This window comes from Phalaenopsis equestris, unplaced genomic scaffold (genome assembly GCF_001263595.1).
Source record: "Phalaenopsis equestris unplaced genomic scaffold, ASM126359v1 Scaffold000372, whole genome shotgun sequence".
Lineage (NCBI taxonomy): Eukaryota > Viridiplantae > Streptophyta > Magnoliopsida > Asparagales > Orchidaceae > Phalaenopsis > Phalaenopsis equestris.
This window is the reverse complement of record NW_018164814.1, coordinates 1,277,497-1,304,821: the sequence shown is the minus strand read 5'-3', so window position 1 is coordinate 1,304,821 and position 27,325 is coordinate 1,277,497. Positions and strand designations below refer to the sequence as shown.

Here is a 27,325-nt window from a genome sequence, read left to right as displayed (position 1 = left end):
AAAAAAGGCAAAATTGCAATAGAATACTAGTAGAAGTGAAGTGAATGTTGAGGATAATAGCATATAATGTTCACTCAACGATAACCTTCCCATTTCATTAAACAAGAGATTTCAATCCTGCCATATAAGAATAATTAACAGACATAAGCCAACAAATGACAAAATCTGATTACCGACACTATTAGAATAATCATATTCAACATATCTTTTGAAAGGATTTCAAAGGCCTCATTGGCCATTAATTTACTGGAATACAGAACAACATCGAGCATTAATTTACTGGATAGTGGAACACCATTGACCAAGTAGGAATCAAAACATGTTTTCATAAGAGGTATCAACTAATGCAGCATCCATGGCACTAACAAATTTAACTTCACCAAAAGAACAGCCATGGAAGCACAATTAAGCAATCAACAATAAAGGGACATAAACATCAATGCATGCCAAAATATTCAAGACTAAGGCTGTCAAAAAAGCTAGTCGTTTGCGAACAGCTCATGTTCGATTTGTCGTTAAACAAGCGAGCAGAACACTAACAATTTTTTTGAGCTCAATTTAAAAACGAGACGAACACGACAAAGGTTTTTTTGTTTGCATTGGGCTCGTCCAATTGAGTGTCATATTTTCATTTAATTCTAATAAATTAAAATCATTTTTTATACCATATGCCCAAGTCTTCTAGGTCTACCTCTTCCTTTCATAACATAAGTTGAATCTAAAACATCTACTCTCCTAATTGGATCATCAGTGGTCGACGTTTAATGTGTTATGTTGTGACCAAACCATCTAAGACGACTCTCGCTAATTTTGTCTGCCACTGGAGCTACACTAACCCTGGAGCTACACTAACCCTATCACAGATATATTCAATTCGCATTTTGTCTCTAAGTGTAAAGCCACTCATCCACCTTAGCATTCTCATCTCAGCAACACTTAACTTAGTTTTATGTTTCTCTTTTAAAGGCCAACATTCAGCACATAAAGCATTGTTGGTCCTACCACCATCTTATAAAATTTTCCTTTCAGTCTAAGCGGTACTTTTCAATCACACAATAGGCCCGAAGAATTCCTCCATTCCAACCAACCAACTTGAATTCTACTAATAACACCCCCATCTATATCACCATCACTTTGAACAATAAACCCAAGATATCTAAAGCGTTCGCACCTTTTAATAATTTGATCACCTATAGTTACAACACTATCACTAGAGCTAATATTACTAAAATTACATTTGATGTATTCAGTTTTAGTTCTACTCAATTAGTTCTACTCAAACGTTCTACTCAAACGAAGACTTTTAGACTCCAATGTAGACCTCCATAATTCAAGTTTTTCCTGAGCTTTCTCTCTAGTTTTATCCACGACAAGGACATTATAAGCTAAAGGCATACACCAAGGTACATCCTACACCCTCCCGTAAATGTCCAATAAGCCCATCCATAATTAAAGCAAAAAGATAATGGCTTAAATCCAATCACTGATGTAATCCAACGGAAATAGAAAAACATTTGGTCAATCCTCCTGTTCAAACACAAGTAACAACCCTAGCACACATATCTTTAAAAACATGAATATAAGTTGTATCAATACATTTCTTCTCTAGAACTCTCCAAAGAATATCTCTTAGAATTTTATCGTAAGCTTTTTAAAATCAATAAAAATCATATGTATATCCTCCTTATTCTCTCTGAACTTCTCCATCAAACCTCTTGATTCTCCATCAAACCTCTTGCAAACCTCTTGATAAATGTATAGCTTCTATAGTAGACCTGCCCAACAAAAATCTAAATTAATTATGAGAAACTTTTGTAATACATCTTAATCTATGTTCAATTACCCTCTCCCATAACTTTAAAATATGACACATCAACTTATTTCCTCTATCATATGCTCAATCTTGTGCATACACTTTATCCTTAAAAATGGGAACCAAAATACTCTTCCTCCACTCCCCATAAATCTTTTTTGTTTTTAAAATAATATTAAAGAGTTTAGTAAACCAAGAAACTCTCAAATCTCATATATATTTTCACACTTCAAATGGGATATCATCAAGTCCTACAGACTTTCCACCCTTGATTTTTTTTTTAAGTCTTGCGAACTTCTTTTTTACTAATGTGACTGTAAAAATGAAACATTTTATTACAATTAATAATCATAAGATCACTAAGGTCGATCGTATTTTCAGAAACTTTATAAAAAAGTTTATCAAAATAACTCACCTATATTGAATATTTTTTTTCAAAGAAAAACACTTTTTTTTTCATCTTTAATACACTTAACTTGAGTTAAATCTTTACTTTTCTTGTATCTTTGTTTGTTTAGTTTATACATATATTTTTCACTCTCTTTAATATATGATATATTATAAAGATTACTAAAAATAGACTTTTTAGCGTCACAGATTGTTCTCTTACTCCCTACAAGTCATTTTATATTTTTCCTTGTTCTCTAAGCTTTAACAATTAAACCAATTTATAACATAACTTTTTTATATTTTATCTTTTCTTGCACATTATTATTCCACCACCAATTACATTTATTTATAGAAGCTTTTTCTTTTGATTCTCCAAGTACATCTTTTGTCACTTATTTAATAGTGTTTGTTATTTTATCCCACATAGAATTTATTCCTTCATGAACATCCCAAATATTAAAATCTTGAAATTTACTTATAAAATATTTTTATTTGTCTTTTAGGTGCCCCTATCTAATTCTACGATAATGATTCCTATTATTATTTATTTTACAGCTCTTCATCTTAAAATCTAGAACTAATAATCGATGTTGAATACTTAAATTCTCACTTGGAATGACCTTACAATCTTTACATTCTCGACGATCTCTTCTTCTCATAAGAAAATAATCAATTTGTGTTTTATTAGATCCATTCTTATAAATAATAATATGTCCATCTCTTTTCTTGAATAAAATATTAGCAATAACAAAATCACACACTAAAAGCTCTATCTTTTTTTCATGAATCACTCCAAAACCGTAGCCACCATAAATATTTCTAAACTATTCTACCATTCTACCGACATGTCCGTTTAAATCTCCTCTAATAAAAATTTTTCCTTCAAGAGGTATCCTTTGTATTAAGTCTTCTAAGTCATTCCAAAATTTATCTTTAAAACCTATATATAAACCTACTTGAGGAGCATAAACACTTATAATGCTAAAAACTATAGTATCAACAATAATCTTAAGGGCTATAATTTTATCTTTACTTCTATTAATTTTTATAACATTATCTTTTAAACTCATATATAATTATACCTACACTTTTTCTAGCGTGACTCTTACCTGGATAACCAAAGTTTAGAACAAAAATTATCAATTCCCTTAGTCTTTCTCCAACCCATATTGTATCTTGAATACATGAGATATTATCTTTCTATGAATCATAATATCAACTAATTTCATTAATTTATCTGTGAGAGTACCTATATTCCAAGATCATATCCTAATATATTTGTTTCAAGGACTAATTTCTTTACCTGCATTCGTCCGTAATGTGGAAACCCTTGCTTATTTGACACTAAACCCGGGGTTTAGGCCGTAATGTGTGAACCCTTGCTTATTTGACACTAAACCTGGGCGTCGGTGTAGTGACCCTTGCACAGTTTTCATTGTATTCAGGTCATGTAGCATGTCGCTTCCAAGAGACGCTCTAACATTTACACACTGATCAAAAGGATTCATGTCATGATTTTTCGACAAATTTTACACTGGCCGCTAACTTTCTGATGCGACCCTCCACTTTTCACATCCAAGCATTTGAAAATTCATTCACAAAAATATCAATCCTGACACAAAAATTGATAGTGCAGTGAAAGCCATAAAAGATAGAAACTACATCTTAAGAAAGCAATTCACTCTAATGCACGTTTAACTACACTGCAGTCTGCACCCTACCAAATACCAATAAATGTTGCCTCGGGTTTAAAGGAGAAAGCCAAAATAAATCATCCAAAAAGTCATTAATTTAGAGAAATTTCTCCATAAAATCACTATTTAAAAGGTGAAAAATTCAGATATAGATTGTGGAACGAAGATATTTCAAATTAAATAAAAGGTCAGAACTTAGAATCATAGAAGGGGTAGAGCATGCGTCCAATGACAAAATGGAAAACAAACATATCAAGGAATAGTCTTTCTCTGAAATTCAACTAAAAAGGACTTCAGGTTAGAACGTAAGAAAATAGAATGTCCAGACATGCTTAAACGTCAAAAACATTAAACAAAAGCAGAGTCTTAAAAGGGTAAGAAGAGCGCCGCATAGAGTTTAACAAAGCCAAACCATCAGAAAAGATAAAACGTAGATAAATATTTCAAGGACAAAGTCTGCACTACATATGTTAATATAGTCTAATTCCAACAAGTTAAACAGCAGTTTCTAAACGGAGCTAATTAAAATATTCTTGGAAGGTTGCCATAACTTGTTAATCTATTAAAAACATGGCATGGGTCAGCCCTCTCGGAAAGAGATGAATTATGCAAATGTTTATATAGGATTGAGACTTGGCATATTTAGCAGTAAACTAGCTATAGTTGATCAAATCAACGAGCACTTATTTTTTTTTTTCCATTATCAAGCTCAGAAAGAAGATGAATAGAAACATCAAAATAAAATAAAACAATCATGGAGAATTTAAAATCTTTCAATAAAAATTTTTCATCATAGTAACAAATGCAACATTAAATTTCAAAATAGAAATATCAAAAGCTGTTCTACAAAGCACTGCAGTCACAAAAATGAGCAAAATAAAATGCCTTAAAAATTGGAGCATATTAAATGACATAAAAGAAAGTGCGAACTCTATAATTTTATGAACAAGAGGATGATCACTTGTCTCCAATGTCTCCCGTACATCCTCAGCTATCTGCCAACATAAATATATGAAATTCAAATGCCATTAAAATTCCATCAAAAACAATGTAGAAAAATAAATAATAAGAAATAATTATTTAATCATAGATAGGAGACAACCAAGAAGCCTCACCTCCTGTCCCTTGGCCACGACAGGATCACTAATTCCCCTCACCCGCTTATAAATAGGATGACTTTGTACCTGATGCAAAATATTTGTAAAAATTACTTCAAAGCATGCCTGAAATTAAAAAATAAAAATCAAAAAACAAAAAGACATAATTTGCATTCTAAATACCTTCCTTTTAAATGCTTCCCACCTCTCGCCCAGTGGTGACTGTTTGGAGGGCACAATAACAATATCAGTTCGAGTACTCCTGGGATCAGATGATGCAGAAGTAGATGTATAACGCATGCGCCTTCTTTTAGATGAGCTAGCACTAAGCTCATCTCTTATCATATCATATCCTTTCTTGGCTAAATCATGAATTTTTGTTTCTTGCATTTTCTTAAATGCTAATGATAATTTAGGAGAGGCAGCAGAAAATCTCATTTTAAATCTGCCAAATAAGGTGTCGGATTCTCCAGCTTGTTCTTGAGACTTGCTAGCCTCATAACCTTCAGAACTCTCTAATCTAGCTGTCGCACTGTTACCATCTTCTTCTCTGAAAGAGTCTGCACTGGTTGTGTTGTGGGAAGATCCTGAAGTTTCCTGTGTTCCAAGTCCAAGACTCTCTTTGACCTACCCAAAAAAGCAACAAAGAACAGCGTGATAGTCCATTGTAATGTCTTATCTTAACACGGAAAAATGCACTAGTTTACCTCTTCCTTCGCAGCCGTCAATTTCTCTTTCACATTCACAGCCACCTGCAAAATTAGGTTCCCTTGTAAACAATTTACCAAGCGCAAACAAAAAGTGAGGCACAAAAGACGGAAAATTGCAACATCATATTATAAAGAAGAATATATTTTAGAATAATAGAAAAAAACTATCTTGCAAGTAATTGGTTCATAGTTGGTGCATATGATGAATAGGATTGAATTCAGTAATGGCTGTCTACAAAAATCTGAAACCAAGTATGTGCATAGGTAACTTGTGCAGCTACCTTTCTTGGATCAGAAATAATTGATTCCTATCTCAGGTGAAGATAGTAAAACAAGAAAAAATAATAATAATCATAAAACATTTAGAACCGCTTAGCATAAAAATGTTGACACAAAAAAAAAACATAGTCAAGTCTTAATAGCACGACATATTGTATTAGTAGAGCATCTTCAGCTACAATTAAAGTGCTCAAAATGAATACCTCAACTTACAAATAAATATGGCATTTAAAACCTGGTAGAATGTCCTCAAGGTTGTTAGCAAACAAAAAAATCAAGATGCGAGCCTCCGGTAAGATTATGTTTTATTACAGCAAAGTGAACAGAGAAAAAAATTAAGATGCGAGCAAGATTGCTAACAGAAACGTTTTGAGCCTCCAGTACCTAACCATATTTAGAAAGATTGTTAGATTAGTATTTATTTAGATCTGAGACGAAAGATTTCTAAAGAATGCAAGCCTACATAGTTACCTGTCCCATAAGGTATAGCACACTCAATTAAAGAAATCGCTCAGCTCGAGCATTTGAAAAAAGTTGTTCAAAATTTGCAAGTACTAGGGATCAGTATAGGGGAAAAAAATTGAAAAATTTATCAAGATTCCACAGTTCTAGCATCTAAAGTTCCCCATGTAATAATCTATGTTACTAAGGAACCTTAGAAAAGATAATAGCTTTAGGATAGAAAGCTTTGTAAAATATCTACACATTAGGTCGAGCAATATATTGCGACCACGAGCACTAAACCGTTGAGCTCGTTATGACTTGCTACTTCTAAGAAAACCTAAATTGTGACGATACAACATTCTTGTTATCATGGGTTACCATATTAAAGAGGTTTCCTGAAGCCAGACACGACTAAAGGGTATTATTTATCATGTTTGACGACCAATCCTAGGTTGTTTGGGAGATTTTTAATAGCACGGAACCTTGGCTCCAAATCAAGGGTCAAGTATTTAATCTTGTCAATTAAGGTTTAATGCATGAGTCTTCTAAGTTTACAATAACTTAAAAAAAAGAGGGATTTTAGTACACAGTGGTGGCTAGCTTTAAAGATTTTGATAGGATGGAACCTTGGCACCATAATGTCAAGTAAGAACAAAGATCCAATTATTATGTATTTGAGACCATATTGAATAGGTCTAAATAGCTAAATATAGTAGGATTTAGTTACAGCATCACCTTGGACAGCTCAAGGAAGCATAGAAATTTTCTCATGCTAATGGAAGGAATCTTAATCCAACTATTTACTATGAGAACTTTAGCATATAATTTTAAAGAAACAGTAGATGAAGACCCTTATGTGATCCTAGGCTTCATTATTCTGTTGAGACTTATTTTGGATCATTTATGGTAGAAAGATGAATACTTAATTTTGCACGAGTGTGTATATTAAATAAAATGAACCATATAGAACAATAATTGCTATAGATTCAACATTCACTAAGTTTAAAATTAAACTGAGAGCAATCAATTGAGTGCATAAGCAACTCTTCCAAAGATGAAAAGAAACATTCCTGACTTCATAAATCTAATTCTTATGGGTGCAAACCCTTATAATTAATTAACCCACACTTATGAAAATATACTCTCATTTTTTTAATCCAAATTTTCACATAGGGAGTAGTCTCTTCAGATAAAACTAATAAAATTGGATCGATGTAGAGAAAATTAGCATTACCCATGCGCAAGGATGAGAGCGTGCTCTCAATTAAGAATGCTTTATTAGGTTTGCATTTAATGCTTAAGTTTGCAATTAATTTATAGGAGACTGTTGGGATGATTGAAGTAAAACTAGTTGGAATAGCAGAGTCCTGATATCCCATGTATACTGATAAACCTAATATAATAGCATCAAAGGGAAGTAAGCTATTACATTCATCGAATCTAATTAGCAACCATAGGTTGTCTCCTCTAAACAATATTGAGTTGACCTAGGTGGATGCATATATTTTTGGTTGATAGATTTAGTTTCGTATAGAAGATTTATTAGCATAGAAGCATGCTTTAGTATAAAGTTGGGTTGGGGCTAACGTCCATTACAAAGCTTGAATTTTGATCGAGTGGGCACATGGGCTAGAAGCCAAAATAAATCACTACTAAAAAAATTGGAGTTTTGATCAAGCGGTTTCATGGGCTTGGTGCCAAAATAAATTACTACTAAAGCCTATATCGATGGAAAGAACTAAGCTTTAATTTATAGGATAGGGCTTATTGCTCCATTCATGAGTTTAGAATCAGCAAAAGTGGATCCTGCAACCTTGCCCAATAAGCTAAGTGACCCAACTGATTAGGTTTTTTAGGTGTTATATAATTAAAGCTCATAATAGAGAAAATGTTCATCGAGACCCAAAAATCAACTAAGAGACAAAAATATCAAACTATGGTCATCGGTCTATTAGCATTTTCAACCAAAAGTTGATATTGTATGTATTTTAGTTGAGGTCGAGAGAGTATTACAATAAGTTAATTATATAGAGGGCATTTTAGTCATATATTATCCTTAGGAGGCTACTCTTGTCCACCTTGCATCACTGCAAGGATCTACTAGAGCAATTGGATTGAGTTAAGATCATTTAAGACATAAAATGGTACCTAAAGGTACTTTAATGCATCAGCATACTTAATCAATTTACTTACAAATTCCCCAATGTATGTGCTTTAGTTTTAGACACTAGGCATGCCTATGAATAGGGATCTGCATTATTAGGTCAAAACCAAACAAGCAAATTGAATGGCTAGCATTTGGATTATTTGATTCAATTTTGAAATGTAGATTCGGATTTTTGCTTTGAAAATCTTAGTATTTGGTTTTTGATTTTTGGATCCATTTTGAACTTTATTAAACCAAGTAATATTATATTGAGAAATTAAATTCACATGCCCCGGATAGTCCATTACCAACACAGCATGGCAAGCCTCCACTATTTTGTTAATTTCACAATACAATAGAGGGGAGGAAAATGGTGAGAAGAATCTCTCCAAACAAAAGCTTGATTCTTAATAATTTTAAGCCCAATACTAAATTTCGATTTGTAAAAAAAGGAACATATTAAACCAAGTTATATTTCGGTTCGGTTTGGATTAATTTAACAAAATTTTGGTTAGTTTGATATTTCGAAATTTAGATTTCATTTCCATTAAGTTTGACAAATATATGAACCGATCCATCCATATAAATTGTTTGCACATCCCTACCTATGATGCACTTTGCTTCTTAAAAACTTTAAACAATTTATTTGGAGGAGTTATAGCTCACGTTTTGTGGCAAAATAAAATTGTTAAGGTATTGCACAAATTTATTTCATCTCATATTCTTTAGCATGTGGAAATTTTATCATACATAGAACGCATGAATATGATATAACTTACAAAAGTTATTTACCCGCCAATTTTTTTCTCGCCTTAAACACATTTGAGGCCAAAACTACCTCTCAAAGCACATCAAACATATTAAAGCCAAGCCAGAATTAAATAGAAGCTGTTTATGTTGTTTCGCCAAAGCATTTGTATAAATTTGTCTTCACAACCATGAGCTATTCTGTAATTAGAACTTCTTATGCAAGGCATAGCATATGATAATAAAAAAATCAAAATGTGATTGGTTTGGTAATAAGCCAATGTATTTACATGATACCTCTTATCTAAAGTTTGTCTCAAATGTACAGCGACAAAATATTATATTTTTATCTTTTGGGGAGTAACTTTGAGAACTAATGTGACAAATCAATAACGGATTACAATGGGTTACGATGTAGAAAATGCAACTCTGCCAGCTATGTTCTTACCCAAAAAAAATTTCAGCACTGAGAATAACACCCTGCTCGCCTTCAGTTGTTCATGAGTATGTCAGCAATGCTGAAGCCACTTAACAGTCATACACAACACTGCTACCTAAAAACAATGAAGTTAACAAAATGTTTAGGTCAGGTATAGCCACCAATGGTGAGCATTCATCTCAATAAGCCTGAATCAAAAGAGAAATAGAAGAAGGCAAAACTCTAGTCGTAGATCAAAAAATTCATCAAATGCTAGGGGTGACATTTTTTTCCAAATCAGATCAAAGATACAAAGGAAATAAAATCAGCAGACTTGGACGTAAGGCTGATTTTTATTTTTAGACCGTATCAAAAACTTCAATGTCTTCAAATTTCTGCCAAATCAAAGGTCAACAGACAAGAAGATGGGACTATGGCAGAATAAAAAAAAAGAAGATACGACGAATGCCCATGGTGATTTTTCACCCCTATAGGATCAAATATAAAAAGAATGTGGAGCCATCAGACTTTTTCTATTCCAACATTTGTGTGCAAGGATTTATTGCAGGAAAAAGATCAAAATATTACAAATGATTGGGCGTGAAGTCACTAGATTTTAGGAGGTGAAGAAGCAAGAAAGTCAAATTTGATGTCAACAAACTTAAGATGATTGAGTTTGTAGCCTTCAAGCATGAGGAAGCTAAAAGCCTAAGGAGATAGGCGTTGGCATAGGAATGGGAATTGCGTAGTGGGAGACAAAGCGCATGGAATGGAGTCATGAATGATGAGTCAGAGAAAGAATATGGGCAAGATCAGGGAGCAAAAAAGGTTGAGCATCTAAGTGATTTTGAGAGATGATCGGAGATGTGGTGAGAGAAAGGGAACAAGCAAACAAGCATGTAAGAAAGTAGATGAAATCAAGATGGGTCAACTAATTTTGTTTTCAAAAAAAGAGTAGCGAAGAAATGAAGATGACAAAATTCATGGGGCTAGCAGTTTGTGCTTTGAGATCTACATGGCCGAGGCAGGCGAGTCATTCATGCAGCTAGGGCTAAAAAACGAGCCGAGCTTGAGCGAGCTCAGGCTTGGCTCGTGTTCGGTTCGTTTGAAATTGTTCGTGTTAAAAATCGGCTCGTGTTCGAAACCGGCTCGTGAAAGATGTGTTTGTGGTCTGCTCGATTTAAATATTCGTGTTCGTCTTCGACTTATGGTCGCTCGAAATTGGCTCATTAAAATTAATTTGAAAAAATATATGTAGGGTGTTGGATTTGAATCTGGACCAAATGTATGCAAAAAAAAAGTGTATAACCACATTACCGCACGAGAAGTTACATTTTTAACTTAGATATAAATCTATATAATATATTATCATATAAATAATATATGTAATATATTATTATATAATATTTATATAATTTTTTTTATTTCGAGCTAAAACGAGTTGAACACAAGCGAACAAAGAGCTTTTTTTACAGCTTTATATGCAGCTCATGACTTGAGGCCAGTTTGGGGCTGCTTAAAACAGCCCTACTGTTGGGTCATCCCTGCGGGCCGTGTTCCCACGTCGCATTTTCTCCCGAATTACCCTGCTGCCCTTGCCCCTCCCGAATTCGGCATTTCTTCCTTCTTCGTTCGTCATCGAGCTCGTAGAGCTCCTCCGCGTTCCTTCGACACTCCTCCGCGTTCCTTCGGCACTGCTTATTCTGCGCAGACCCTAAAAATAAAGCAAAGTTGAGAGCTTAACCATTTGGCTGTGACGGTTCGCTATCTCGGAGAAACGGCGGCCGATGCGTCATTTTTTTTCATTTCACTTACGAAGACGAAGAGCTAGCTATCGGACTCCTAGAGATCTTCGTAATCCGGCGGTCTTGTTTCTGTGTTTCTTTTTCTCTCGCGGAAAGTTCCGACGAGATATCGATCACTATTCCTTGCTCTATTTCTTGAAATTTGTGATTTTCTATCATTCTTTCTATTCTTGATTTAAAGTTAGGTTCCTTGCACATTTGCTAGGTTTTCTGTTTGGCTTCTCAACTTCTTTTTTATTATTTTTTGAAGTTGTTTTACTAGTTTTCGAGTTTATTAATGTGAATATCTTCTTCAATGAGTTCGGATTAACGAAGTATTCTTAATGCTTTGGGTGTTTATAAAATGTGAAAATGTGGATGTGCAGGGTTGGTGATCCTAAGCCAAATTTGTTATTCTTCTTTCGTATTTGCATGTTTCATTTTCTTATAAAATTTTCCAGATCTTTGTGTATTAACACTTTCTCGTATTTGCTACTGAGATGCATTTGTAACCAAGGATATGCAATTTATGGAATTTCTTATTTGACTGATGGTTGTATTCAAAATATCGTGGACGGGGACTTGGAAGTGGTTATTTGTTTGATGTATATAATATAGGCCCAAAATTACAGAATCTTTTCTCACCAGATCCCTCGAGTAAGCAATTTTGCAAACTGGATCGTTCTGCATTTAATTTGTAATATGTTATCTGGTTTTAGAAGGCTTGTTCACGAATCAAAATTTAAAAATGCAATTTGATTAATTCATATATGTAGATTGGTTCTTGGGTACGCTTATACTGCTTATGAATGCTTCAAAATTGTGGAATTGAACCGCCCAGATATTGAGCAACTTTGGTTCTGGTGTCAGTATTGGTAAATCTTCCAAATTTCAATTAAAAGCGCTTGTGATTCGGCATTTTACCCAAAAAGAAAGTAGCTTGAGCTCCCTGTTGCAATATTTTTGTCTAAATACCTGTCAGGATTTTAGTTGTTCCATTGACAGTCATTGAGAGGGTTGGAGACACTTTTATCTCATGGTACGATATTCAGATGTGGGGAAGAATAGTCATTTATCCAGAAACAGTTGTAAATCAACTGTTTTCCAAACGTACAAACCAAACAATCAACCAGCTTATCAGGATAAACTGCTAATACGCAGTTTGTCTGAATAAATTGTTTATCAACATAAGTTGGATAAGCTGCAGCTACCAACAGACCCTTAGTGATTTCATGATTGATTTGACGAGGCTTTCCTAGCGCATCAGCTACCAACAAAGAGGGCATGCGAGGTGAGAAGCAAAAGCACACAGACGTTACTATAGCAATCTGAGCAAGTAAGGGATGTGAGACTCTAATGCAAGCTTCAGATAAAAGAATTTTTTTCTCTCTTTTTTCAAAAGAGGACTAATTTCTACTCTCAAATCTCCTTACTTTCAATGGGTGACCTTCATGAATGCTACTCCATGCTTGAAATTATAGCACTTTTTTTGTCCGCAAGATAACATTGCTTATTTCTTTGATAACCCTAATATTTTTAATGACTTCACCAACTTCTTATGGCCCCCAACACCCTCCTTCCTCCAATTTCAATCCAACTTAAAGATATTCTACATTTTCTTGTAAAAGAATTTATACGATGTCATTTCAATATCAAACTAAAAACTATTATTGTACACAAACTTAACCAATAGATTCTAGGGGCAATTACATACATAGCCCCTGAAACATTACTATTTACAAAACAATCACCCCCTTTCTTCGATTTTTCAAATTCTCACTCAAATATCAAAATTCATGATAAAACATGATAAAACACCACCAACCCATATTTTTCATTTTTAACAAATTCTCAATGGTTTGATCGTGGCTCGTGTAAATGCATTGAATCGGTGGTTCAAAAAAATCACATAGGTGCCAAATTTGTACATATCAGTATTTCGAGTGCAGTATATGTAATTATCCCTAGAATCTAATCATATCAACCGTGGCCAAAATCCAAAACATGAAATATCAATAGATCAGCAAAAAGCAATATTTGGAACACATAATCTCAATAGCTCTTCTAAAATCTAGTTAATTTTCTCTTATTGCTTATCCTTTTGAAAATGAAAACCTATGGTGACATTAATAATGTACCCAAATCATCTTCCCCGCCATAGCCTCAAAGTAAACCTATTATTTCAATTAGGCACAATCGCATTGGGTACTCTATGCAATCTCACAGTGTCCTTCACATACAATTGAGCCTTCACATACAATTGAGTCGACTTAACTATTAATCTCATGCGAAAGAAATGTGTAAACTTTATTATCCTTATCAAAAATCCCTTATATTATATATCAGATGATGGTTTGTGAATCGAATGCATGCGTACATCACAAATATTCTGAGAAAAAAAATTGAAGGTCAACGAAAAACGGCTATAGAGCTCTGCTATTTTTACGGCAAAAAATTCTCCTTCTTGATAACAATCTAGTACCATGAAAAACTAGTGATTTAGTCACTTATAAAGGTTGCAATGCCTTTGAGAAGTTTAGATGTTTTACTTTTGCAAGACGAATTGCATGCAAATGGAGTGATTTCATCATGTTCAATTGGCTCGAAGAGCCTGCTTGCAATAAGAGCTTTCTAGAAATGGTCCCGACCAACCGATCTATCAAACAAACAGGTGGCAGCAAATATCAGTCTGACACATACATGTTTTTTCCATGAAATTTGGACGGAGAAAAATGAGCACCTTAAGCCCCATCTTGAAATTATTATCATCAAACTGATATAACATAAACATACCACATAATTAATGAAAACTTCATAAATTAATTTGGAATATCCATTAACGACTTAATTGGCTTGATTTAGCCTTTGAAAATTTGACAAATTTAAATAAATTAATTTTAGGTAATAAGATTCTAGCTAATTATCCCTAATCCAATAAAAGAAATTAATTAAACCCTATTTTTGGGCCTAACAAGACAAACTCAAACACAAACAAAAACACTAGGTCGCCTACACAATAAAGTAAAATTTCGCCATAAATCACATATGCAGCTTCCCTTATTAATGATGCAATTTCAAGCAAAATTAATAAGTACATGTCATCATTTAATGGCACCTCTTTTGGTACGTCTCTTCATTTGTACTTCTTCGAGCATTACTTTGTCCAAACAAACTCAATCAAAACTTAATTTGCTTTAAATAGCCAATAGATTTAATATTTTGGCATTTTTGTAGCAGAAACCTATTAAGTAATGAAATGTATAACCCATTAGCAATATTCTCTACTCCCAAATGGCCAGAATCATATTCAACAAAGTACTTTTCAATAGAAAATACAAAAAAAAATTATAATATCAAATCCCAATAGTCCAAGAAACAGCTGCAAAAGATAGCTACATATATGGCACTTCATATCTAAACGCCATCCACAATATAGCAACAAAAATACAAGTATCATAAGACACCCTTTTGGCATCAATAATATCATTGAAGCTGACCATAAGCTTAACCAGTAAAGCCTTTTTTTTACATGCAGAAACAACTTCATTTATTCTCTAAGCATTGAACTCAAAAATATTAATAAAGATTTACATGCATACCACTCATTCCCAATGTAACTATATACCTAACACCTAAACTTCAATTTTTAAATACGTAGTACCAAGCCTATGCATGGAAAGGTGTATTTCACTTTTTAAAATGGTGGTATTTTTAATGTGATGAGAAAGATTTGGGTGGTATAAATGTAAAAAAGTAAAGTTTAGGTGTTAGATATGCAATTACATAAAAGTTGTGTGGTATGAATGTAAATGCCCAAAATATTAAACTAACCTTCTTTGATGTTGCCTCAGCTTCACTCCAAACATCATCCACTCTCTTGTGTAGTTTTTCAGTGGTCTTTCTTGTTCTGCAATTATCAATAAGAAGTATCTTTAAATCTTCATTTGAAGAAAAAATCTGGAGACACTATTTATTTTCTGAACTGTCACCACAAATTTTAAAGATGATTAAAAGAAATTTGTTTACCTTATCTTCAGATCTTCTTTAACAACTCCCAATTTCTCATTTAGATCCTTAATAGATCTTTGAAATTCTTGATTGCTGTCATCAAGCAAACAAGCAGTTATCTTTTAATTGAGACTCAATATACTGGAACAAGAACTTAAATAAATAAATATTTTTGTGAGAGATAAATATATCCCATACAACTAAATCTTATTCATCTACTTACTCTTTGAAATATTCAAAAAGATCATGCATGTCCAGAATAAATGACAAATATGGCACGGTGACCTAGGTTCTATAAGTTGGGAATCTATCTCATTTCACTAGGTATCTCCGACTTATCAGTTATATCAAAACACATAAACCAATAAAAGCCCGTTAAAAAACAAAACAAAAAAAACTAGCCTAAGTGAAGGTAGAAAATAGTAAACAATATCCTTAACGTATTAGAAAACAGCACGGCACAGTTGAAAAGTAAATTATTCAAGCACAAAAGTTCATATTGTCGACTTGTTGATGACCCTCTTAACTAAAGCCTTCAACCTTAAATAAAACAGTCAAAATACAGGTTAAAAAAAAATAAACAAAAAATTAAAAAAAAAAATCAGGCTCAAAGTTTTAACACCAAAAAAAAGCTTTCCTCTGTATCAAAAAAAAATTTTTTGTCACTAAAGATCAATCATATCAATCTAGATATAAATCTTAGAGCTGCTCAAACATAAATGCATCTCATCCTAAATTTGGATCAATTTAATAGCTTGGTTGGAAAAAAAGTGAAAGACAACTCAAAATAAAAAATTGATGTTACCTTTTCGCTTCTCCCTTAAGTCGCTTTGAAAACTCATTAAACACACTGAATTGGCGAGGATTTCCACATTTGTGCTCTGTAATCAACCAATGCTGCAAGAGTGTGCCAAAAACATCGTCACCATGTTTAATATACAATCACTTTTTAAAACCTATTGAAATTTATTAAAATAATCGGAAAAATAAAACATTACAATAAAGTATAATAGAAAAAAAATTGAATTCATAGGATAGAGTACTAATTTATGATGGGAAAAAAGGGATATGATAATATGACAAGATCTGGAGTTACACGTGACAAATTGTAGAGAATTAATGGGTAGCACATGCTTTAAAAAAAAGCCAAAACATAGAAAGCAATATAACAAGAAATATATGAAGCAGACCATGTATAATATGGTGAGATAACTGAGATCATATTAAAGGGTTGCAAACATGGATGATGGGCAAAGGCTGGTGTTTCAATGATGCTGTAAGAAAAAACTAAGCTGGTCCAATCAGTTCGACTGGTTTAACCGTGAACTGCTCATAACTCTGATAGTTATTCATGCAAAAATGGACTCCCACATTAATAATCCATAACCGCCACAAACCAGCAGTTCAGCTGACAAACTGTCAATCAATACCAGTTTGAAAAAAATCGGCCAATTCAATCAAGTTTTGTTAAACAGCAACCGATTCAATATTAGAGCTTTTAATTAACATTACTCAATGATGTAGTTGATTGTAAATAGGTTTATTAAGCTAAAAATATATTTTTTTTAAAATTCTCATGTATGATATAAAAATTAAATCAACATGCAAATTAAAATCAATATCCCCAGCAACAAAGTGAGTTACAAGCTCCTCTTTCTTTTTTAATTTAAAGCTAAAAAATTTTGCTTTCATCTATGATCAAAGACTAATTGAGTTATATGAATAATTATAGGAATGAAGAATTGGGTTGGATTATGGACACTAGTTGGGTCGGGATATAGAAATTGGGTTGGACTATGAGAATTGGCTGTAATAATTGACAAAACATATCACAATATTTATTTATATTTTTATTTATAGTTTTTTAAAATTTTAAATAAATTAAATATACATAGAATATACTTATTATACTATCTTAAGTCATATTTAAACAATTTCGAAGTTTATAATATTAACATGTTCAACCCTCGGTCCACCTTCAAACTTTTGAACATTTTTTCTTTTGGTATAATGTCCGGTCCGATTTTTAAAACCTCAGACGAAATATAGAATATAATATAGGAAAAGGAGTATAGACTACAGTACGACTAAGATAAAATTAGCAACCACAAGAAAATGGATTCAAGCCATAAAACTACATACAATATCATCATCATTATCCCCTTCCCAATACCAACAATCAAATAAAATATGCTAATGTTAGTCTTTTAATGTTTGAAACCTGCAAATAATAAAATGTGGAAAGTTATTTCTCTATTATTAACTTATTTTCTTAAGGAATGTGAGTGTAGTATTTGGTTTAGTTGCAAGTAGGTCAAATAGTTATAAAAAAAAGGTTAGTGAAAAAATATTAAATCATACATAATATATACTTTTCATCATTTAGATTATATAAGATGACAATTAGATGCATATTTTAATTATTATAGTATTAATACCAATATTGAATGCAACACCTTCAACATAAATAAAAATCATCAAATATCGACAATGTATTACTTCTTTAATATTCTTTTAAATCAAGTTAAAACCATCATGAGCTATATTAGTGGTACAAAATTGTAGCTTTCAAGAAAATAGATTAAGTAGCAATTATATTAATAAAATTTCTAATAGAATGACGATAAATATAGAAAAACCATGAAGCCTCTTATCTCAATAAAGGATTTTGGAATTGGGAGCTGAACAAATGGCTTTTACTATCCTAAACTTCTTGAAAAAAAATTACATGACCCAAAAAGAATACAATTTTATTCATGATAGAACACTTCAAAAGATTTAAAATAGTCTCTTCTTTTAAAAATGTCAAGAATTTTTCACAAATGAAAAGATAGTTCGTCATTAAATTTACTAAATATAAGTATATCATTGACATCAATATCTACAAAATATTAAGAAAAGGTCTTAAAAAATGTTAGAATGTGCAAGCCTCGTTTGATGAACCAGAAGGCATAATGATTTATTCATAGACACCCCATAAAATCTAACAATTTTTTTTTCACTCATCCTCGTGTATGATTCTAAATTGATTATGGCCCGTTAAGATCAATTTTTGAAATAATCAATGGCCTATGTAAAAATCAACATGAATAGCATGCAGCTAAGTCAAATGATTGTAATTCTACAAATAGCATGGATATTCTCACATATTTTGTATGTTTTATTCCTTTTAAAAGTGAAAAGAAATAGGCACTACACATGGGTTTAACCTTTCTTTAATTAAGCCCTTTTAAGCAATTTCTCATCCTATCATAAAATATCAGCAAGTTCCATTAGACTCGCACAACAGTGAAAGTGTGTAAGTAATGTGCCGCATTTCAAAATATCAATTTTATGTTAAATGTTATGCAAAGATCTTAATACACTAAATAACTCAGAAAGTGTGACGTCCATAAATCTTTTAATAGATCAGGTACATTATCTTTTCCTCCACTTCCTCATTTTCACATTCAATAAAAGTAAAATGGTTCTTTATTTAATGTGTTCATTGATTGCTTCAATGACAAAGGATTCACTTTCCATTTTCCATATCCTAACGATGGAATATGATTAAGTGGTGTCAAAATGTATTTAGTATCATTAAGCAAAAATAAATTAATAACTTTGTTACCATAAGGAGGCATATTTCTACCAAATTGTTATGGCGTGCTTGACAAAGTATGGCAGGCACCATGGATTAAACAATGCACCAATTTCATAACAATACTTACCGAAGGAAAACTCACATAAAACACATTTTACTAATGGGAGCTTCACTGCTCTTTTTTAAGAAAGAATTCCAATATGGTTGTGATGCTTTCATGTTCAAGCTTAATTTTTTAATCATTTGCATATATGTTTGATTAACACCAAAAAATTTTATTATCAGCAATGGAAGTAATGTGAAATATATTACTAAAAAACTAAACTACACGCTTTTTCTAAATCAATTTAGCATAAAACATGGAAACTAAACCAAATGAATGACCACTTTTTTATCTTTCAAAGTTCCAAAATTAAAAACAAACATTTATTTCTTTGCAAAGACTCCTTTCAATTTTCTTCCATTTTTAAAGCTATTTAATAGCTTCTCCCAAAATAATTCAGCAGCGTAAAATTAAATCAACACAGATAATTACCTTCAACCTACTTAAATATCATGTAAACAAATGATTGTTAATTGCATTCAAGTTAGACCGGCTTATATATGTGTAAACCACTTTGGTGTATCCAGCTACACTTAGATCAATTTCTTATTTAAAAGAAGAAATTGGTGGTGCAAAGATTGCAAAAGATCAACAAAAACTTTCAACCAGTTTGTTTTTCATCTCGACATACAAGCAAATATGTAAAAGGTTCTTACAATGACAACTTAGTTGGAAACTTCTTATTGTTGCCTCAAAAAAGAGGCCTTTTGATAAAAAAATTAAAATTCCTTCTTTCACTTAGTTTTCACATTTAAGAAAAAAATAAAAAAATAAAAAAACTTCAAAATAGAGCTTAACATCTAAGTCAATCATGCAACACAAATGCCCTGAATGGAATTTTTTATTGTGTGTGCTAGTAGATTGGTGGCCAAAATCAATTGAGATGTGTGACATTATAGAAATTGGGGTTGATGCAAAATTTCATATGTTAAGCTCAGTATGCCCTCTTCAACCACACATAGCTCTTATGGCATATGAAATGATGCAACTAGACTTGATAATGAGTAAAGTCAATGGTTTTGGAAGCATGTTGCAATAAACGATGAAAATATCCACCATCATGAGTTGGAGTTTGGTAGTCGATTGTTAGAGATCATAGGACTTATCCTAGGTTGTAGCATCATGGATGGCAAAGTTCGAATCAAATAACATATCAATCACATGGCATGACAAAATATGATGTATCTAGTGATTTTCAAGTAAAGAAGAAGGACATAGAGAATGGTTTTATTGTTATGAATAAAATAGGATTGTTAAAAAAAGATCTAAAGGGACTAAATAACGCTGAAAAAAGAATCACTCTCTCTTTTAACAAAGCATTCAACTAAAGCAGGTGGGTTGAAATGATGTAATAAAACTTCCTAAAACAGGTGCATATATAGCTTATATAGATCCTTGAAGTAGATGAATAGCGGTGCAATTTAATACTAGGATTTATTACTCGCCTCCACTGCCCACTGTGAGCATCCGCTGAAGCCACTAGCTGTTGGTAGTTTAAGCCTCCATCAATTACAAAGTTAAAAAATAGTGTGAGTGCTTGAACTTTTAGTTTTAAAGCCATTGATTATATTGTTCTAAATCAAATTGTGGATTACTATTCTAAGCTTTATAAAACAGGAAACTATAAAATGCATTATCTATGCCTATTAAAGAGATTCTTACCCTTGTGCAATTTATTGTATATTTTCCTTGAATCTCTTTTATCGATGTCACAAAATGTTAGTTCTATTGAACATCAAAAGATGGACAAATACATATGATTTGATAACTAATAAATTGAATCATCGTGAAAGAGCATAATAAAGACATGGCTTTTAGCTTGAGAACCTCGTGGCCGAGTATAACCCGAGGCACTTATATAAGAAAGTAAAGTGGCCCCCCTCCTTGCCCCTCAAAATCTATTGTAAATTGTCTCTGGAATTTCAGTGTCAGCATCAAGTTTTCCAGGCAATGCCATCAAAAAAAGTGTAGAAATATCAACTTTGAAATGAATGCACAAATGATTCAAAAAATACTTTTTCATTCGGTAGTTTTGGCACCAATGAGTGCTGATCTGAAATTTGAACTATGATACAAGTGCATAGTCAAAATAAGGGTAACAAAATCAAAAAACGACCATCTATAGAGAATACTACAGTAAAGGAATATAACAGAACAAGCTATGCTACAAAGAATTTGTTTGGGGCAGCTACAGCTGTTTAAAGAAGCTGCAGAAGAAAAAGGTGCAATTCAAAAAGCTGTAGTAGCTATTATGAAGAATTTTTTTAAAAAAAGTTGGACCCCAGTTTTCTAGCAACCACGATAAGTAGCCAGCTATGGTGTGAAAACCCAGTTTTTAGCTGCAACTTTTTGAGAACCCGGGAAAAAAACAGTTCTACAAAAATAGGAAGCACTGCGGTGCGGCACCACACCGCCGTCGCACCCCCGCTCCAAACTCACCCTAAGCTGGTTTTCCTCCCTTCCAAGCAAATTATTAATTTTACTCTTCCAGCTGCTACAGCAGAAAATGTTCCACAATTAGCTACTTAAGCAAGTCCAAATAATCTGCACATCATGCATCGGATATCTCATTTAATCATGCTAGCGAGCAAGTTCCCTCAATTTTATTACATCAGCAATCTCAAGCAGACCAATTGCCAAGAAACCTTCTGGGAAATTAGCAAACTTAAAATGCGGGCGATAATATGACCAACTTCAAGAAACAATGAATAATCCGGTTTTTGGAAAAAGAACTTAACAAGAGAGACGGCAAAAGGGAAAAAAACAAGTAAAGTAAGTTTAAGAAAAAAAAAACTACTTTCCTATCCAACACGAAAAGCTTTCAAGAAACTGCTCCCGATGGTTATATTGATGACTTTTTTTTCTTTAACTCAGAAACAATATACAAGCGTGAAATCGCACTCACCATCGAATCGTGTTGGATCTTAACCCTATCAGCAACAGCCGGACGGACGTCATGGACGACGGTATCCGCATAATTGCGTGCAGCGCGGGTGAGATTGTGCTTGCCGCTGGCCTCGACGGATTTTCTGACGGCGGATTTTAGCCACGACATGGATGGAGAAGACCGTCAGCTATGGCGAAAATTTGCAGAGAGCGGAGGTTAGAAGGAAACGAGGGGTTAGGGTTCGAGGAAGCTCGAGCTGCAGCCGCGCAGAAGTCGGCGATGCCACATTGCAACCAGGTATCAGCTCGTGCGCAACCTACGGTTCGCAAGTGCCCAAATCGCTCTTTGGCCTTCAGTAGGGTTTAGCCTTCACGTGGGGTTTAAAGTTGAAAATCAATAAAGTAGACTTTGTTTTTTAGCCAAAATTGTAAAAACAATGTGTGCATCAAAAACATATCAGCACAAATCTTAAAAAGATCCGACGACCGGCAGACGAGATGATCTGATGTCATCGAGCTCGTAAGGCACAATCCAAAGAATGACAAATTTTGACCACCTTCCTAAATTTAATCAAAACAAGACTCACGTAGACAAAAATTAACAACATTTCTCCAATCAGGTCGAGCTACAAGCAATTCCCTCAATACTCTTTTGTATAGTTGTCTGACCCATAAAAGTCGGGCATGAACTGTCAAGGGCTCTAGGATTTATCTAGCTGAAAGACATTTTAAGCTACCGTCCCCATCTGGTTTGGAAGTCATCTCAAACTCTGGGCTCCATCCGCCCCGGTAGCCATCTCAGACTCCCGGGCCCGTCAAGTTGAGTGTCATTTCAGGCTCCTGGCTCTATATTTATTTGCAGACCAAAATAAATTTGTCGTACCTATTTACTTTAGGGGTGCAAAATATAATTGCACAACCCCCGTTCCTGTGGGGTTCATTTCATGAATAAAGACTAAACAATTTTATTGTTCATTGCTAGGTCGTCTGCTCTCTTCCTCATCTTCCTCCTCGCACTCTATTTCTTAGTTGTGTCTCCCAGACAAATTTTTATTCAACGTCTCAAAATGTACGGTGAATGTGGAGTCTTATCATCAACAAAAAGAGAAGCGCAATGATCACAAAGAGAAGAAAGTTGTTGGAGAAAAGCAGCCGCGCATAACACATCAAAGAAGACATGGAGGAATGCATACAACGAGGAATGGAATTAAGAATTCAAATAATGGATCAACTGTTATGTCAAATCATGAAGGTCTTAAGAGCCATCATAGCCATAGCAGGAGATCGAAAAACACTTATCTGAAGGTAGTGCCAATGCATAACAACAAAAGATTGAACTATGACCCCAAATGGGTTGTGTTGGCACCCATTTTTGTTGCATAATATACAGGAGATCCTCGTTGAGTGGCACGTCACTATAATTGGGCTCCACATCATCATAGTCGTGCTCCAAGTCGATTAGTGTCAGACTGGAATCACCTTCGACATCCTCTGCGTTTTCATTTGTTTTTTGTGGCACAATATTGTATCTGACTTATACAGATATTATCATAATGTGAATCGTTAGTGTAGTTGCCCCAACCCGTTCGTACCTTAAGACTAAGGTATGGATGGACGAATTTCATGTTGGAGTTGTTCTACTGGGCAATACATAGAGGGTTCACCCTCTAGAGCTCATTTGAGATGTTCACAGAGGTTCTAGGATCATAACTGCTCATATCTGACCCTTCGGAGGTCCCACGAGACTTGGAACCCCTTCGATGGACTTTTTTGAAAAGTCAAAAGTCTCTAGGGTCTAGCAAGACCAAGCATAATTTAGGTGTGTCCACGTCTAGCCAGTAGTGTGATGACACCCAAATTGAGTGTGGCCACGCCTAAACCTTCCCAAAGAGCCCAAATGACCTATTTTTGGCATGACTATGCCCGAAGGTGGCGTGACTGTACCGACCAAACAAAGAATTTGGCATAATTACGCCACAACTTAGGCTTGGCCATGGCCAAATTGCGAGAGATTCCTAAGTCCATCGGGCGGCGTGGCCACGCCTGAGGATGGCATACTTACGACGACCATAAAGGGCACCTGACTTAATTACATTGAGCTTCGAACATGGCCACACCGGGGCTTTCATTCACGACAAATATTACAGTGGTGTGACCACACTAGAATGTGGTGTAGCCGTGCCAACTGAACCTCTTTTATGATTTTTGGCCTCTAAACCCCAAATTCCCGCTTATGAGGTGGCCTTGACATGTGGTCCACCCTCATTCTGTCTGGTTCTTCTCTCAAAATGGCATAAGAACCATCATTAGTCCAAGTCAAATGGGGAAAACAACTTGGTACCATTATGTTTCTTCCTATGACTAGTACAACCAGGGGAAGAGGCGTCACTGTTATTGGAGGAGGGCTTTGAAGCAAAATGGAGATTCAAGAGCTTCCAGGGAGATTTTCTTGAGTATTTCCATCCTCTTCCTTAAGAAGAAGATAATGCAAACCCATTTCTCCCATTTTCCTCAACTATTCTTCCACTTCTTCGGTCATCTTCCTCGTTTCCGACGACTTCCGGCGAGCTAAAGAGGAAAGGTTCATCCTAGCATTGCAAAGGAGAACTCTTACGATTTTGCCATCTTCTTTGGTGAGGAGAGCTTCCTCTTTACTTTGGAGAAAAAATATGACATCCTCGTCATTCTCTTCGACAATAAGAACTTCTTCCTACAAGAGAAACACTTCGATCAACCATTAGGCAAGTGAAATTTCTTAATCTTTTCAGATTTTCATTCCTAAAGCTCCCTAGTTTTGGATGTTAGAGGATTTATGTTAGGATTTTTTGTGTTCGTAGAGGAAACCCCATATATTTAGGTGTTTCCCCTCATGAACTCGGAGCAAAACCTACCACCTTTTTGTTTTAGCCAAAATCTGAAAGTTGGGGTTGTACTAATCTCGTCATTTGCCTCGATGATTTCATATGGATGTAGGTTTGAAATCCACCGACCAGAAAAATAAGGGCATTCCTTCAATCATCATCTTTTTTATCGCAGACAATACCCCTTGCGAGGGATTCCCCATCTAGCATCGTGCAAACAAAGTTGGGTGTCATGACATTGGTGCTCCTCTCTATCGTTTTACCCTAGGTCTACCGTGAGCTCGCTATGACAACATGATTCTTCGTAGAATTTAATCGGGGTTCATGTTCCATATGTTTGCATCTTCAAAGCGTGCATTGCATAAATTTAAAATATGCATAAGAAACCATTTGTTTATGCATGCTTCGTTGATCGACCGCCCAAGCTGACTCGACCCACTCTGTTTGGTCCACTCGATCAATCGGTCGCTGTCAGCCTGATCATATTGATCGACCATCCTTCATTTATCAATTGCACATTCTGGTCTGATCGACCATCTTCGGTCCAAATGATCGGGTGAGGTCGCCACAAACCGATTGTGTCAGTTGACCACCCTTTAGTCGCATACTCCTACATGACGGATTATCCTCAGTCATTTTGATCAATCGACTGCCACCAGTCTGATTATGTCAATTGACCAATCCGTCATTAATCGGCCACTCGCACCGACCCGATCTACCACTGCCGGTCCAATCAATCAGTCGATCATTTGTATTTGATATGTTACATTATTCACATGCTTTTCACATTACCTGCATTAGTGCATCCACATTCACTCTACAGTGCATTTGCGAGCATATGCCCTCATATGTTCGCGATGAGTACTCGTGCCTCCTAGCGGTACATTACTCTACACCTTATGTCGCGGCGCATTACATCTTGTATGTTTGCACTTACAGTCAAGAAAACTTGCATAGTTGTCTTGTTTGACATTCCACATGTTGCATCACTCGCATGTTTGAGCCTGCTTGAGTCACTGTTCTTGTATACTCGTTCTGGATAGCCACAAGTTTGGGTCGTGGATGACTCAACGCTAAGTTTATCCGACATGTAATTCTCTCCGTCGAGAATTATATTTCTTGACTTCCGATGACAAAGTTCCAGATTTTTGTAGGTCTCACTCTCGAGTCGTTACCTCGATTCATTCACTCTCGATTCACTGTATCCTCGGCACACTCACTCTTGAGTCACTACTCCTCGACATACTCATCCTTGCTTGTGTTTTATGTCTTGCATGCATCACTCTGCACTGTTGGAGCATTTGTCGTTAGTTTATGTATCCAAATACTAGTGTCAAATGTTTGTCATCTTTTGAACATTTCTACTTTGTTGGGTGATCACATCGCATTAGATCACTTTTGCACATGCATGTCCATTATGGGTTGTCTTGACAATGGACTTGCTTCGTTAGATGATTGACCCTCTGATATTCACGATGGGATAATGAGTATTGCTTACGAGAATGCCTCAACAAGGCTACATTAGCTACCATGCTGTGATTAGCACGTGTATCTGTGCTAAGGTTCCAAGGAGTCTAATAAGCACTTTGTAGGCTTTTCCATTCTTAGGACATACTTTCAAAAATATAAAAAGATCATTATTTTCACTACTTTTATGCATCATATTTCCAAAATTTACTTTGAAACTACTTGCACCTTTAGCTTAGGCCATACATGAGGTCAATTTTTCAAAAGCTTTGCAAAACATGCATCCACGGGCAACCATTAGGATGAACCATAGGACAGGGTCAGAGGCGACGACCCTGTCAAAATATACTTCAACCTTCTGACTTAACCCTGTTGCACTCACTTAGAGGTTGTGTTAGAGCACAAGATTAGATGATGTGCTAGGCTAATGAATGAGATGCTAGTTAATTCTTTTTGATGTCCTGACTATAGTTCTCTGCTTGTTTGGTTGCCCTAGTCAGACATCATCTTTTTGTGCTTGCATGTTTACTGATTTTGAGATGTAAGCAGTGGTATATTATGTTGGTCTTCTTGCAGGGATCCATGCCTAAACACGCCCACACGTGTAATAGAGAGGGGGCAAGTACTGATTATGACTAACTCTTTTTTGTATGTGCTACTAAGTGATCAAAGGAAAATATGTTGAGATTTTCAGACCTATTTTATATTGTTTTTTATGATATTGCACTTTAAAGATATGTATTTTTGATGTTTTGTTGCAAGAATGATGAATTAGGGTCACTGGAGCAAAAAAAATGCAAAAAGTATCGAATTTGGAGCAAAAATGACCAAAATGTAATGAATTGAACTAGGGCGCCGACGGCGCCATCGATCCCGCCGACGGCGAAATTTTCCT

At 34.5% G+C, this 27,325-nt stretch overlaps 1 protein-coding gene across 1 annotated transcript in view; it reads right to left on the bottom strand.

Annotated features, from left to right (window-relative positions):
• Window positions 1-22,469, bottom strand: part of LOC110026449 (mitochondrial import inner membrane translocase subunit TIM44-2-like) — a 36,203-nt gene extending 13,734 nt beyond the window's left edge. The window contains exons 1-8 of the mRNA XM_020727386.1: window positions 22,122-22,469; window positions 16,336-16,427; window positions 15,549-15,623; window positions 15,354-15,429; window positions 5,702-5,746; window positions 5,178-5,621; window positions 5,013-5,081; window positions 4,828-4,892 (exon numbers count right to left, since the gene is read on the bottom strand). Of these exons, the coding sequence (XP_020583045.1) occupies window positions 4,828-4,892; window positions 5,013-5,081; window positions 5,178-5,621; window positions 5,702-5,746; window positions 15,354-15,429; window positions 15,549-15,623; window positions 16,336-16,427; window positions 22,122-22,271 (1,016 nt within the window). The 5' untranslated portion in view covers window positions 22,272-22,469. The remainder of the gene's footprint in view (window positions 1-4,827; window positions 4,893-5,012; window positions 5,082-5,177; window positions 5,622-5,701; window positions 5,747-15,353; window positions 15,430-15,548; window positions 15,624-16,335; window positions 16,428-22,121) is intronic.
• Between the last annotated feature and the right edge of the window lie 4,856 nt (window positions 22,470-27,325).